The sequence below is a fragment of the Mercenaria mercenaria genome, chromosome 19 (assembly GCF_021730395.1).
Source record: "Mercenaria mercenaria strain notata chromosome 19, MADL_Memer_1, whole genome shotgun sequence".
Lineage (NCBI taxonomy): Eukaryota > Metazoa > Mollusca > Bivalvia > Venerida > Veneridae > Mercenaria > Mercenaria mercenaria.
In genome coordinates this window covers 1,143,586-1,159,402 of record NC_069379.1, presented here as the reverse complement: position 1 = coordinate 1,159,402, position 15,817 = coordinate 1,143,586, and the positions used below count along the sequence as shown (strand labels likewise).

The window sequence follows — 15,817 nt, the reverse complement described above, 5'->3', positions numbered from 1 at the left end:
TTCGTTTTCAACAAAATTTGAAATGTAAATGACCCACAATCTCTAGAAAATTGGAGGTCCGTAACCCTAGAAAAGTGTCAACAGGCATGTCTAGAGGTACGGATCCGTACCCCTACACACTTCTAATAAAACAGTGTTGCTTATGTGCTGGGTTCTGTAAGAAGATAAAGAGAACTATTCGTAAAAAGCAGTTTACCTGAATGCGTCGAAACTCCTGATCATTTTCAAGTAGGCGTCATTTATCTGATCATCGACTACATCAGCAACCAGCACAGGTACAGAGGTCGAACGAAATACAGGAGTAGCTGTGTCTACAATATTTCCGCTTGCATCTCTACGGTCCATTTGTACTTTTACAACGGAGTACCATTTTACAGATGTAAGTCTTTCAAACTCTAAGCGTATGTTATTGCGCACACTTTCTCGTCTGTTTGAGAAAAAGAACATTAAGTCATATGTTTCTGCATTTGCTGCCGGCATGTGATACGTCACTAGATTCCCATCAAAACTCACTGTCCTTCTCTGTGGACGCATTTCATCGTCATTGATCGCGTCTGCACCATCATTTGCATTATCAACTGCTACTGCTGCTGCCATATTATTAGCATCATTGTTATCATCATGATCATTCTGATCAACAATTATCCGGTCTCCCATTAAAGCCCCTGAGTTGTTCGATTGTTTGGCTGGATTATCTTGTACATTAGCCCCAGAATTAGCCTTAATCTTTGGGTGTACGCGCATGTGTTTTTTTTTAGAAACGCGGGAGATGAGAATGTCTTTGAACATATTCGGCATGTGAAAACACGATCTATACCATTACTTGTGCACGTATTACGTTTTATATGTCTATCTAAATTGAATTTCCTGGCAAATTTACCATTACACCTATCACAATGAAACCGTTTGATTTTCTCTAATGGCACAGAAACAAGGCTTTCTTCTGACGTTGAAGCTGTCGGTATATTTGAGACTCTGTTAATTAATGTACCTCTATCGCATTTTCGTTTGTTTTCATGTTGTTTCAAGTATTCTTGTCTCAAAAATGATTTACCACAATGCTGACAATTGAAGTGGCGTTTTTTACCGCAAACATTTCTTTGCTGATGATGTTTCAATGTAAATGCCCTTGAAAATTTAGCACCACAATTTTTACATAAAAATCCTTTACTAGTATTCGCGTTTTCTTTTTCTTCACTTCGATTTGTATTCACACCTAATGCTTTTTCTAAACTAGACAGTTCTTTATCCAACGCATCCTGATCAAAATATCTTTGATCATATGATGCCCACCAATCCTCATTATTATCGTTCACATCCATATTTCTCACAAATGTAATGTACAATGAAAATGTAGATTATGCAAAAGTTAAACCATTATGCGAGCCTTACGAAGAAATATGTCTAAATCCTGAATTTTTGTGTTTAAAAATAACATTGTGTTTTCCTATATATACCCATGCTCTATCGTCATGATACGTTGGATAAATTAAAGATTTGTTCTGTTCTGTTCTGTTCTGTTCTAATCTGTTCAAAAACAGCTTCACTTAGTAGATTTACTGAACCATTTCAAATTTTTCATTAAAGGCTGATAATTAAATGGAATGTTGGGACAGATGTCATTACTATTTGTTCTTTAAAGATTTATTGCAAATATGGGAATCATCAATTCCAGAAATATTTACACCCTGGCTTTTTTTCATTTATTTCAACGTATTTTTTTATTGCTTATGTTACAAACCACAATATACATAGACATTATGTCGCCGGACGCTTTTGCCCGTTGATTGGTGCTAAATGTAACACGTGCCGATTATCGTTAAAGTATGGTGATAAGTACAGCTATTATACTGGCATGTGCTGTTAAACATTTTAATTATGATTGACTAAGATGATAATAATGATCCACGGAATACAGAGGCTTTCATGTACCGCATTGCAATTAGCAAATGTGTAAAATTGCAAGCATCTTTTAAATGAAAGGGAGGTAATTAAGTAATCAACAAGCAATGTGAACTAAATGAAATCTTTAATGCTTTAAAAGATACTATTAAATTGTATTCAAATAACAAAAATACATACGTGACATAAAAATGTAATCATTTTATTTTTTTAATAAAGCAAATTAACAAAGTTAAAATTATTTTTCCTTTATAAGTATACTCTACATGTTTAATTTATTACTTCACTGTCTTTTAATCCCTAAAGCGGATTATTCCCTGCACTGTTAATTATTTACATTGGATAATGAAATGTAGTTTGTTTTACTACCGTGTTCTAAATAGTCTATAAAGTAATCTAATACATGTAAATAAACAATAGTATTTACAATCATCATGTGCATCTAATAACCGTCATTAATTGAGTTTTACACTTCGCATTTCATCAAATTCTAACAGTCCCATTTTTTCTGTGTATAGTATGCATGTGGCACCGTCTTGTAGAGGGGTTCCAAATCTGACATATAAGGACATTTCACCTGGTTTCATAAGCGGAAATTGTGTGTTTTCACTAAAGTCAGGATCAAGGTAGAACAGATACATAGCATACCCTTTGCTTACATCGGAGCGACTCACCCCGATGCTGATCTTGTTAACTGCATCGTAAAACCCATCAAACACCTATAATACTTGACCCCCGCTATTATCGGCACTGTAATTTACCTCCACCGGATCTCCAGGCTGACTCACTCCATTCACACACAGTGACAGTTGTTTCACATCCATATGTACGAAATTCCACGGGCTTTTTTTTATAACTACCAGCTACAGCCTCAGACTGACAGAATGCAACCAAAACAAATTTTGGAAGCGGTGACTCTGTTATATGATTCCAGTTGAAAATTGTTTGGTTTGGTGGCACTGTGCAGCATCTAACATTTCTCTTAGTATAAGGATACTTCGCAGTCACTGTTTTCAGAAGCTTACTATGCGCTACTAAGATGGCAGGGTTTATTTTCAGTTTGTAAAGCCTCAGGTATGCGTCTTCAATAACAACTCTGTAATTATCAGATGCAAGGGGCAAATCTTCAGGACTCATGGGGCAAAACTTCGGAGATGTTCGTTTCAGATTTGTTTCCAGCTTAACTCCGTTAAGGAGGTATCTGTCTAACATTAAACAGTCACTGAGAACAGGCCCTGCCATTTCAAACACTTTTGAGCCTTTAGTCAGGTTATGTCGTTGAAACAATCCGTAGTTTCCATCGGCTGAACTAGTGCTGTCCATGTAACCCGGGGTGTCCTCCATGTACAGCTGTTCTGTTAGGTAACGATTTTTTATTTCAGCGTTGTTGCGTAGAATAGTGTGTATATAGGCTATGTACGGGTACATATTCCCTGAACTTGTCACTAATACTTCATTCATTTTCACTTCTATGTCAGAAAAATGAGCATGTAACATAAGGTTGACGGGAATAACCTCATCTTGGTTTGTAAACGAAGTCCCGTCTGCTCGAAGCAGACGACACTTTAAGTATAACTTCGATCTTGACAGGTCTGTATATGAATCTCCCTGTAAAGTTGTCTGGAATTGCAACGGATTAAGTCCGTGGTACTGACTGATAGGTCTGATAACTTCATAGTACTGTTTCAAACAAGCAACTTGGCTCGGTGGACATGAGAATAGGTCAAGTTGTATCGGTCCAACGTCGGTCTGACTTTCTGAGGTGAAAATAGACATGCTTAAAGTATATTATACACACAGATCTCTTTACTTGCGTTTACTGAAAATGTCTCTTAATTTCCCGTGACTAAAAATATCCGATTTCTGCTTTTTCTTACTTCCAGCGCGTGCACACGAAATTTTCGAATGTTGTTTTGTTTTAGTGCTAGAGTGTTTGTGTGCTTTCTTAGAATTTAGCTTCTGCTTATGTTTTGAATTAGTTCTAGCTTTTTTCATTACACTCTCTGCCTGCTGTAGAGTTTGTTCAGTTGGTGAAACAATGTTGACAATTTTTGGTTCAGATATACCCGTTTTCTCGCACGCGGAATTCCCTACACGCTCCGTCTGATTAGTCGCTAACTGATTTAACTGCTCGCTATTCTTTAATACTTCCTGTTCTGTCTGGAACCCAAAACCTACTTTAGGATTTGTCTTTAGTCTCCTTTTGTAAAATTCACTCCAAGCTTGAAAGTCGAGAATGTACACGTTCGATAACGCAGACGAACTAATATTATTCATTCTGTTCTGTTACGGGACAATGCCTATGGATCTTTATAAATCACAAAATACACTTGGAATAACAATGGAAGTAAAACATGTATACATATATTTGTTCAAAACACAATAGGCTTTATTATACAATTAAACGCTTGTAGCTATTTGCATAAGTAATAAACCTATCGCCATGGTAACACTACCTAGATATCTTTTATAGAAGAATATGGAAGCCAACTGTCAAAGGTAGGAGGATACCCCCTCCAGCGTACCAGTACCTGGTGATTTTCCCCCTTACCCCGGTGTTTAATTATTCTATCAATTTTGAAAAGATCGTCCTGCGATTTTGAGACTGCTTGCAACTCGGATGTATAGAAGCTACCATTAACGCTTTCCCCATTTAAATCTTCAAGCAAATAAAGCGGAATATTATACTTTCTGAATCGATCTGTCACCCTAAATATCTCTTCTGTAAATTTTTGATAAAAACTCCGCTCAAATGTTCGTCGGCTATGGCTAATACGTACCAGCTGACCAACCTTAAATTTGTACTTTGAAACTGGCACAAACCTTTGTTTCTTTTTAACTTTGGTAGGTAAGGACTGTTTAAGATTGGTATGGTCTGTTAATGTACATGTCATTGAAAAGTGCGGCTTCATTAGTTTTGTTCACTTCTATAGGGCTTATGTTTCCAAGGGAACGGTAGGGGCGGTGATTATATGCACGAACAATGCATTGGAGTTGGTCTATATAACGAAATGTGTTTTTACTGTATAGGTAAGTATATACAGCTCGTTTCAAGGTTAAATTTAGACGTTCTACATATCCCGCTTTTATAGGAGGTGCGGCAAATACGTGCTTAATGTCATTTTCTTTCAGAAACTTGGACATTTTACCGTTTTTAAATTCACTCCCGGAATCTGTTCGTATAACGCGCACTCTTCCTGACTCCTGTAGAATATCAGCAAGGGCTTCAAGAACTGTATCGGACTTCTTGTTTTTCAATGGTCTAACAAACGCAACCCGGCTAAAAACATCAATTGTAGTCAATAAAAAAGTGACACCATCATTATATTTTGAAAGCCTAGAAAAATCACTGAGATCCACGTCGAGTAAATCGGATATGCCGCATGTTACAACGTGGTTTCGTTTAAACACGTGCCTCACGGGTCGGTTTACTGTATAGGAGTCCTGCTTAAGTAAAAACGACCGGATTTTCTTTCTGCTTATGTCACGAACTCCTTCACGATCTACAACTTTTTTTAATTTTTCAGGTCCAGTAAAACTTGCTGGGTGACTAGGGTTAGTGTAAATATTTCTTCAGTATTGATCATCCGTTTCCATTTCTTAATTAATGTAGTACTAAGTATGATTAAAACTTTGCAGACTGAGTGTCTCCGCAATGTGAATTCGACCGCCTCAGTTTCGTATCCTCTGCACTTCCGCCTGATACCGTGTCTGATTGATGGTCGCGCGTGTTCCAGTTGTATAGCGATGATGCTGATGATCCGGGTACTGTTGCACTTTTACTATTGGATGTGTCGGCTAATAATGGCGATGTTTTAGTATATTTCAGTCGAGGAGACGGCAGAATATACCCGATAGATGTGCTCAGTAGAACGAGCCAAAGCTCCTTATCGTTAGACTCTGATATTATCTGCCACAGCGCCACACCGATTATGGCATAAATCAAAATTACCTGAGCTAGAAATAAGGCTTGATTTTTTGGAAGCGGTTTTATACTACAGAGATTCTCGTTTAATTCATGAGAATGTCGCGAAGCACTTTCGCAGTTGAAATTTTGACACTTTTCCCTGCCTCTATTAGTAATGTTAATATTAGTATCCTTCATAAGTAAACTATCTGTAAGGCTCTTATCAATAGTATTAGTAGACTCCATGATATATACTTTATTGCTTTACAATTGCGTTAAAAGTCAGCATAAAATAGAAAGAGTGCACTTTTAGAAGCGGGTGGGGGTTGCAACGCACGGTTGCATGCACCGGAACATTATGCTCCGTAAACAAAGCTTGTTACATTTTTGCCATTGTGTATTAAATAGTTTCCTTTGTACCATCTTTGAAAGTAACAAATACTTTCGCTTTAAAGGCCTATTCAAACATTTACAAATAGCGCGTGTTCAATCAATTATCGTAATAATAATAATAGGCTTAAGCGTAATACATAATAATAATAATACACTTATAACACGTCTCCGCAATAACAGGAATGATAATAACAATAGGCTTATAACGCGTCTCACAATAGGCTTATTAGGGATGATAATAACAATAGGCTTATAACACGTCTAACAATAGGCTTATTAGCACCTAGCACCGACTCCTCTGCACTTGCACCAGCTCCTACTTACTCACCCCTTTAACCGGTTACTACTAATACGTGTGACGTCCGTTAACGCTTTACGGTGTAGTGTGACTGAGACTTTAAATTTTAAAGAAAAACGCATGACCAGTCCAACAGAGAATTTAGCCCATCAACTTAGCTCAGAGAGGAAAGCACAGATCTATGGATCACGGGGTAGGCTCTAATGAATCCGATCCCCGGACGAGGCATATATTAATCTCCATAACGTTTAGATAAAAGATGTGATCTAAATTATTATTCTAAATTATGGGTTTAATGTTATATTAGTGTGCATATCGCCTAACATGTGCACACTGCTGTGACCTCTAAACCGGATGTTCATTAGGGAAGTTCACGCAAGTTTTTTTCTGTAACGTCAATGAAAGCATAAAATATGTTGAGTATCTCTGCAATATGAAATATTGAGACAGTCGTGACTGGTGAAAGATGAATTACCTCTTGTTCAATATGCTGAGTAACCATTCACTTTACTGCGCGTTTAAGGTGAAAAATGCACGATTGAAATGGGTTAGTGCACTTTCCCGTTCATAACCACGCAATGAGGTTTCTAATCGATGTAGCTCATTGCAATACCAAGGGATAGGGTATAACATGTACAGAGGCATGGTGCCAATGGTCGCGTTTAGCCCTTTGGGTTTTGATTTGCTCTTTTAAGAAAACTTTCCGGATAGATCTTACATAAGTTTTAAAGTAGTGTCCTGCTTTTTTGTTATTAGAGGATAATTCCGTTTCGATATATATTCACATTTATCCCACTTTTTACAAGTTCTAACATTTTATTTGGTCGCCAGAGTTTAAACTTGCTAACCCGATTACTAGTATTCAATGCCAGGTTAGTATTTCCCTATAGAATGAGTAATACAGCATATACGGAAGTTTCGGGACTATTCGGATGATGAGAAATGACAAAATATGTGAAACAGTATAAAATCTTTGTTTAAACTCTACTGTAGCGAAATGCTTTTCATATGGTGATTTTATTTCATAAAATCATGCCATTTGTGGGAAAAGCACCAAATTTGGTAAAAATGTGACTGGGTATTATCTTTATAAGAAAACGGAAGGAAGTTGATGTAATATTCAAGATGGCTAATTAGTCGTTAATTATTAAAATGGCCGCCAAAATTCAGTATTTCTTCCAATAATCTTTTAACAGGCCAAGTATTTCTACAAAAACTGAAAATAATGTTCAAAATTTGCTTATTATGATATTTAGGACTTCATAATGTATTTGCTGACATATATTTGATGTTACCGTGTTATCAAAATGGTCGTCAAAAATAAAATGGCTGATAAAATATCAATATAAAGTAGTGATTTATGTAATGAACTGAATCAACATTATACTGTAAATTAAGAACATATTCATCATCAATATGAATATTAAATACTTATAATTAAAAAAAAATCTTGTCATACCTATATGGAAAGATATTATAAAGAAATAAATTCCATGTACACAGCCTATTTCAGCAACACTATTTTATGTAATTTGTAAAAATTGTCGAACACTTTTCTTAACGATGTTTCCATTAGGCAAGCACACATTGGGTATTATATCAACAGGTGTGTTTCCAGTGTGTGTGTATTTAATTATCCTAGTCTTTGTCATCAAACTATCAACATGTCATATGACCGCTTTGAAAGCTACCCTCTAATTCTATGATTAAATGGTAGTTTTCAAAGCGGTCATATGACATGTTCTAGCCAGGCTATTGTCGCCTGTCGCGTGCGACATGCTTTCAGGCTTTTTGTTGTATATTCGACATTCCTTATTTCCCACGTCTTCCTTTAATTGTTAAATTGACATGTCTTAAATGCATTCCAATAAAAACCTCACTCAGAAAATAGGGAGGAAGAGTTGACTAACTAAAAAAATAAGTTGTCATGGCTTAACACACAAGGGCTATGTTTTATGTGTTATGTCTATTTTTTAAATCGTTCTTGAAATTTATTAAAAAAAAATTTAGATCTCTTATCATAGCAGTGACGGATCCCTTTGGCTATGTAAAAAACAAAACGAAATTGTTTTAAATTATTTACTTCAGGCCAAGGTATGATGCGTTCAGTATGTGTAAAGCACCAGAGAAGGTCAAAGAAATGTGTTCCTGATAGAGCCGTGTGGGTTGACATTTCGTGTACGTCAATAAGACGATCATCTTTAGTAAATCATAAGGACTCAGACTCACACAAGAAGCAGTGGTATTTGACGGAAGCTAAAACAGGTGGTGGGATCGAGGCTTGTTTTATGGGGGAAGAATATGTGAACCGTGAGGCAATGACATTATCTATGACACTTGTTTACTTTCTGTGGGAGGAGGACATTCCCCACGCCACCAAACACAAACCTTTAGTTGATGTAGCTAAGACGTTAAAAATGGATGTTCTAAATAGTTTGGAGAAGGGAGATAACGCCAAGTACACAAAATTGATAAGTTTACATTGTCATTCAGCAAATAAATTCCACAGGAATAGAAGACTGAAACTTTAATGTGCAGTGCTGTTTTATGTAAAATAAATAGTGAACATTTTCATAAACTTAAAATGAATAAGTTTACATTGTCATTCAGCAAATAAAATCCAGAGGAATTTTTTATAACACATTGTCTCTATTTGTTCTTGCTGAGCATGTAAATGATGCTTATTAAACATTAAAAATAAAACTGTGTTTTCACTCTGAAATGCACCAGATGCACCAAAATGAGTTTTAGTAATACAAACTTTTCTGGGGGCGGCTCCAAATACCCGCCTTTGTCGTCTACACCCTTTTCAAAAATACCCTTCGGCAACATGGCTTCAGAAAAACCTGGCTAGAATTATACATGTGCCATGAAAAGCCTCATGTTGATAAGCTAGTGAGTGTAAATGTAAACAAGTAGTGTTCACTGATATACAGCATTCATTTGCCCACTTAAAATAGTCGTATTTCGACCAAGTTAAACCTAACTCCAGACGACTTAAATTAAGAGGCCAAACTGCTTTAAAGCAAGCTCGATCGTAAGCGGCCAAAACCTAAAGTCACAATTAATAATCAAATGAAAGGAGATAGTTCAAATCAGTCTCAAATTGATAATTACTCTGAATAGAGCTTTTCAAATACAACAAAGGTCCACAGAGAGGCGGTAGTCATGTAGCCCACCCGCTTAGCTCATTCGGGAGAACGCAGATCTGACTACTTGATAAAATGGAGAGGCATTGTGTCTGAAATCATTCATCCCCCGCCTATCATTCATGTTGGGAAGTTTGGCAGTTTAAATACAGAGAAGAGGTTTGTACTGGTACACTGGTACAGAATCCAGGAACACTGGTTAGATTGACTGCATGCAAAAAAAACCCCAAAAAAACTGCGTTATACACCCAAAAAGAAAAGTGACCTTGCTATTCCCATTGAGCTACAAATACATCTGAAAACATAATGACACTTACAAAAGAAATATCACTAAGATCAGATCGGTTAAAGTCAAAAGCTATATCGCGTGATGTAAAACAAACTGTTTGGTGATTTGAATCATGCAACAGAAGATGCAGACATGAATTAAAATAAAATCCTGGATGAACTAACCATTAATAGCAAAACCTATAAACACATTCCATGGATTTAGGTAATAGTGATGGGCAAATCGGCATAATCGGACAAGCCAACCGATCCGATTAATCGGACATAATTGGATAATCGGTTACTCTAATTGCATATCTATAATGTCATCTCACAGTGTATGTTTTATGTCATTACTTAGGAAATGAACAACACAGACGTCAAATATCCTATTTCTTTTGTATCCCTTCATAAACATGAATAAGTTAACAGCATAAAAGTAAACTATTTGTGAAGATAGTAAACTTCAAATCAGGATTCTTGTCTCAATTTCACAAGAGACTTATCCATCCAGTGATATTGTGTTATCAAATTAAAATTATTTGGAGCAAATGATTTATTAATTCTTAGTTTACGACTGGAATGATTTCAATCCCACAAAATAAAAAAAAAATGAAAATTCCTTTGCTAATATGCTTGCTAAGTCTTACGGCATGCTATGCATACTGCAATACTTATGTCAAGAATTTAGGTTGATGGTTTTCCCGGCTTAATGTTGTAAGAGCCATATATCTTCCAAAATCTGGGTGATCACAGATGACTTCAATTTCTTTCGAGACTTTGGGGGATGCAATTTTTAGATAAAGTACTTTCCCTTGGCGTAATTGCCCCAAAGAACCATAAATATCAGAAAGAAAGAGGTCAAAAACAATTAAATTATCCGTTTAGGGTGCCAAATAATTTACCGGTCAGGGAAAAGTGAAGTCGGCGATCGCGCTCATGAATGCAACGCCAACGATTATTCGATTGTCGCCGATTGGCGGCCCATCACTATTAGGTAATGTACCAAAGATATTTAAAAGTGTGCGAATAAGATCTCTATGTTACAAAAATCTACGCTAGGACCAACAGCCACAAAAACAACATGCTTGTATCCCGTCTCAAACTCATTTTATAAAGTTTTGAGACGGTATTGGATATCCATTAAGAGCCCCATTCTAGAAAAGAACAATCTCCTTGAAGGATGGCAATCTGCCTACTGAACAATTCGCCTGTATAATTATGCGCTAATGAAATATCAGATTTGGTCTAACGAAGTTCCGCAACGACATTACTCAGCATCTTGACCAAACTACATGTATATTATAAGGTACTAGATACAAAGCCATTGACAGTAAACCTGTGTTAAACTGACTTGAAACACCATTTGAAAGGTCGAATGTCATCTATCTAAGCAATCACTATCAAAGGATGTGCATTGACGGGGAGTTAACGACATCTATGTGTACTAAATCCCAAAGGTTACATATATTTACTGTTGATGCAAAAGTCAGATGCTATGGAATGATTTGTTGTTACTCCACCAACGCATTTCTTTAAGCCTATAAAAACTACAATTAGATATTGTGACATGCTCAAACTCAATGCTGATAAAACAGGCATAATAATGTTGATATCAAAGCATAATTCCAGGATCAGTATTAATCCTTGTCCTGCTAAATTTCTATTATGAACTTGTCCATTCTTCAGCTTGGATAGTACTATTAACTGTTTAAAAGTGATTCATACCTAAAGGATACTGACTGAATGGCAAACAGTGCATATAATGTTCAGACTGCAAAGACATGCAGGCTGATCATGATCTACACTGGTCGCAAAGGCAGAACCAATCTTGTTCAGCATGATAAAGGTTAAGAAGTTCAGGAAGGCCAGTGACTCTTCAACTATGTATGTGAGGAATCGAGGAATAACAGGCAGATTTGAGATGGACATGTAACAACACTTCAGCTGTGTTTGCGGGGCTGTACATCCATTATTGCACATAAAATCGGCCGCTCAATCAATGGGTCGTGGGTTCGAGCCACACTGGGGTCATGACCATGACTTTTCATATGACACCAATACTGGTTGTTCCAGGAAGCGGACTCGAGAATAGTTACAATAAGCTTTGAAGCTTTCATCACAATCGAGCTCAAACAAATTAGTATAAACTAATTGCACGTAATAGGTCAGATAAGATGGTACCTTACCTGTGATGCAATCATCACCTTTAGGAATTGCCTCCCTATCTCGCATTCGACTATTGCAATGCATTGTTGAGTGGTATTCACAGAAACTTATTGTGTACAGAACACAGCAGCTCGCATTATAGATAGGACATCCCATCATAGATTACCCCTGTATTGAAGGAGACCAATTTGGCTAGCAGCGAATAGTACAGTACAAAAGACCTAAAAATTTATCTCAATCTTCCTCAGTCTTATTATTTACAACTTGATAGAATCTTTCACTTTGTTGGTAGACTAGGGACACACGATCAAAATACACTGTGTCATAAGAAGTATTAAAGTCTTCAACCATTATGCATGACAACTGGAGCAACCATCTGAATCTCACTTAAAACTCATGGAAAACGGAATCTTGTTTGTAGTATAGCCACAAATATAAACTTCTTAAGCTTTCTTTGTGGTATTTCTATCTTGAAGTTGAACACTCTTTCTTACATCTATTCATTATATATAATATTTTGCATCAAAAGTAAATCAAGGCAGTGTTTAAATGTTGTATTTTTAATGTGAAATTCCCTGTCTGAATTTCATCCTTGGTTAGGGCTTAAGTGGACTTTGATAACGTCACCATGTTCAACCTCAGTAATTTTTATGTATTTTGAAGAATGTATTAGTATCTACATGTATGTTAAAAGCAATATATACAATATGATTATATTAAGATGATCCTATTTTTGCTAAATAATTACAAAAATTAAATGACACATTCTTTGATAAGGTTTGAAATCACTTTGATTTCCCACATCTTTGAAATTATAAATTTATTGACACACATGATAATTTCTATGGAAGTATTACCACATGGTAGAACAATACTCTATATTCATCTTTAGAATATACATTTTTGTATACGGAAAAGTGCTGATTTCAATTTGTATGGCAAAACGAACTAGGTGACAACACACATATATTACATTAGTCCGAATATTAAGTTGTATTCTCTGCCATATCCGTCAGAAAACGTTAGGATAATATCTTTTTTTACAATTTGTTTTGTCTTTTGGATTCAGACTAGTATTCTTATCGATCTTTTAAGATTTTTAACATTTTGCAAAAAAAAAAATAAAAAAAAAAAGATCGAGCTGCCTGCGGTATAAATCTGCTGGCACTATCGGGGGAGAGGCATTTGTCAAGTATCACTCGGTTGTAAAGTATAGTGAAATAACATTTAGTTGTGACGATTTACAACTGAGATATGAACTGCCTGAAAACTGTCAACGGCCCAACATAACGTTTCTCAAATTAAAGTTCTTTTGCGAAAGATCATGCTTTAATTATGAAGTTATAACTAAAAAGCTATAAAGTCAAGTTACGAAATTTAGATTTACCGACACTAATTGAATTAGCTTTGCTGCTACACTGAGGTACCTATCTGCATTTCAGGCATTGTCAGAGGTCAATCCTTTACAGTACATGTATGACTCTCATTCCTGAGGTCGCTATTCTTTATTGTTTTAAATGTTTTCAATATAGCTGTTTTGCAATTTCATATAGCACCGGGGCATTCAAAGAACCCCATAGCAGGTTTGAAAGGTAAAAAGAGCCATGTGCAACCATCAGAGGAAAGATTTCTAATAGGTTTGTAAATTTAAATTTCCATAAATGTACTTGATACTTTATCAAATGAACAGCAGGATCTAAAAGTACCAGAAACAGTGAGCACAGTATATACTTCTTTATGTCTTAAATATTTTTGTTATTGTAAGTGTTCTATATAATAAGTACAGATGGACATGAACTGAATTGAAATCAGTTAAATCCAACAATCTAACAATCTGCCAATGTAGGCTACAAAACAAAATAACAAACATTAGCATGTGTTAAGAATACGAAATCAAATTGACATGTTCTACAAATAACCTTTTCTTGAAGCTGGAAAATAGACACTATCTGAATAATTTTGTTTCACAACATGATAAGTCAAAAAGTTAGATTCAAATCAGGTTATTCAGTCGTATACTTGAAAACGCGTGGCAGAAAAAAATGTGAGATTATTAATGTTAAACTATAATTTGTTACAGGGGTTGAAATTAATATGCCGTGCGCCAGCCGCATATGTAGTATACGCAATCAGCTAGCAGAGTTCGGTAAAAATATTGCTCTGGTTTATGCTGCTACAAAACATAATGATTCTGATCCTATATTACAATTTCTTTGTCTCACAACTGAAGAATTTCCAGATATTCCAGAAAATTTTGAAGGAATGCAGGTGTTGCAGAAACCATTCTATCCCAGATCCAAGGAACCGCTTGAGGCAGAAAACACTGCTTTTTCTTTAAAGATGACAAAGAAATTACGGGAACAAATTAAACGCATTGAAGAAACAATAGAGTTTTATGCAGAAGATCTTATGAAAAAACACACTAACTTAGAAGCTATAAGAGTGAGTTTGATACGCTCTACCACATACATTATTAATCCGAAAAAAGCAGAGAAGCCATGCATCGTACTTTTCTGTCGATGCAAGTCCTACATTCCGTTTCAAGAGTCTGAATTTCCAACAAAGTTACGACACCCCAGACAAAATATTACTTTTGAAACAGATGTAAGAGAGGGATTTTTTACGTTATGTTCTAATGGTCACACAATAACGAGATTTGCAAATGAAAGGAATAGAGAACTTGCAATGGGATGTAGTATAGGACCCGAAAATGACATATACAGTGCGTCAATCGGGCCGTTTGTTAACATCAAAGAAACCAACGAGACCTGCTTCCTCACAGTACGACATCTGTTTCAGCCTCTTAATGTACGTAGCGATCAAATAATCGGAACTAATATTGTTCAGCCTGCCGATGGTGACATGGCCATGCCTTTCAATCAACAAGCTCAAAGTGGTGTACCGAATCGTCGTTGTGACACGGCTATAGTTGCAGAAATAAACGATAAGGTTGACGCAGCTTTTATAAAGATCTGTCATGAGCGCATTCCCACCAGAGGAAACTTTGTTGGTGTAAGAAGAGACGATCTTCATTTTGCAGGTTATAGTTTTGTCTAATATATTGTTGGTTTCAAGTAGTTTTTAAAGTTTAATTAACTCATTAAATGCTGTATAAGTTCATTTTATGAATTAATGGGTCTCTGTGGACGAGTAGTTAGTGTCGCTAACTTTGAATGAGTATTAGAACGTTACTTAGGACCAGCTGGGTTAACTAAGGTCTGTGGTTCTACCTAGGTGCCTGTCTGAGATGAAAAAGTTTTAATGATCTTACATACTCAAGGGCAACAGAAGACATGTTATGTCTTCCTGTTTTTCTGTAACATGTTTTTTTTTTTGTACTGACTAAATACAGTTATTTTCCTTTTAGTTGCAGAAAATTATATGCACCACCGTAAGTCTGTGCGACAAATTGAAATTCTGTCATTTACTTACAATAAATAAAGAAACTGAGCTTTTGGGGTAGGTAATATAAGCTATGATGCACGCTTAATAGGAAACAATGCACTTTTTGCTATAAAACAGGACTTATATCACGTCAGTAAAGTAATTTATCTCACGTACGAATTTGAGAAACTTTTTGTATTTTGCCATAAATTTAAGCCATTGACTCATTGTAATGATATTGCATAAAACGTAATTTTACAGGATTTACTGAGCAACAGTATCCGACATACGACGACGGGAGCATGAAAAATGCAAGCAAAATTTCTCCAAACGGCTTTGCATACGGCA

General features: G+C 36.0%; 1 protein-coding gene across 1 annotated transcript; it reads right to left on the bottom strand.

The window, feature by feature from the left end:
- Positions 1-656: 656 nt before the first annotated feature.
- LOC128551270 (gastrula zinc finger protein xFG20-1-like) lies at positions 657-1,322 on the bottom strand. The gene has a single exon (XM_053532028.1). The coding sequence runs from the start codon at positions 1,320-1,322 to the stop codon at positions 657-659; it is 666 nt and encodes a 221-aa protein (XP_053388003.1).
- Between the last annotated feature and the right edge of the window lie 14,495 nt (positions 1,323-15,817).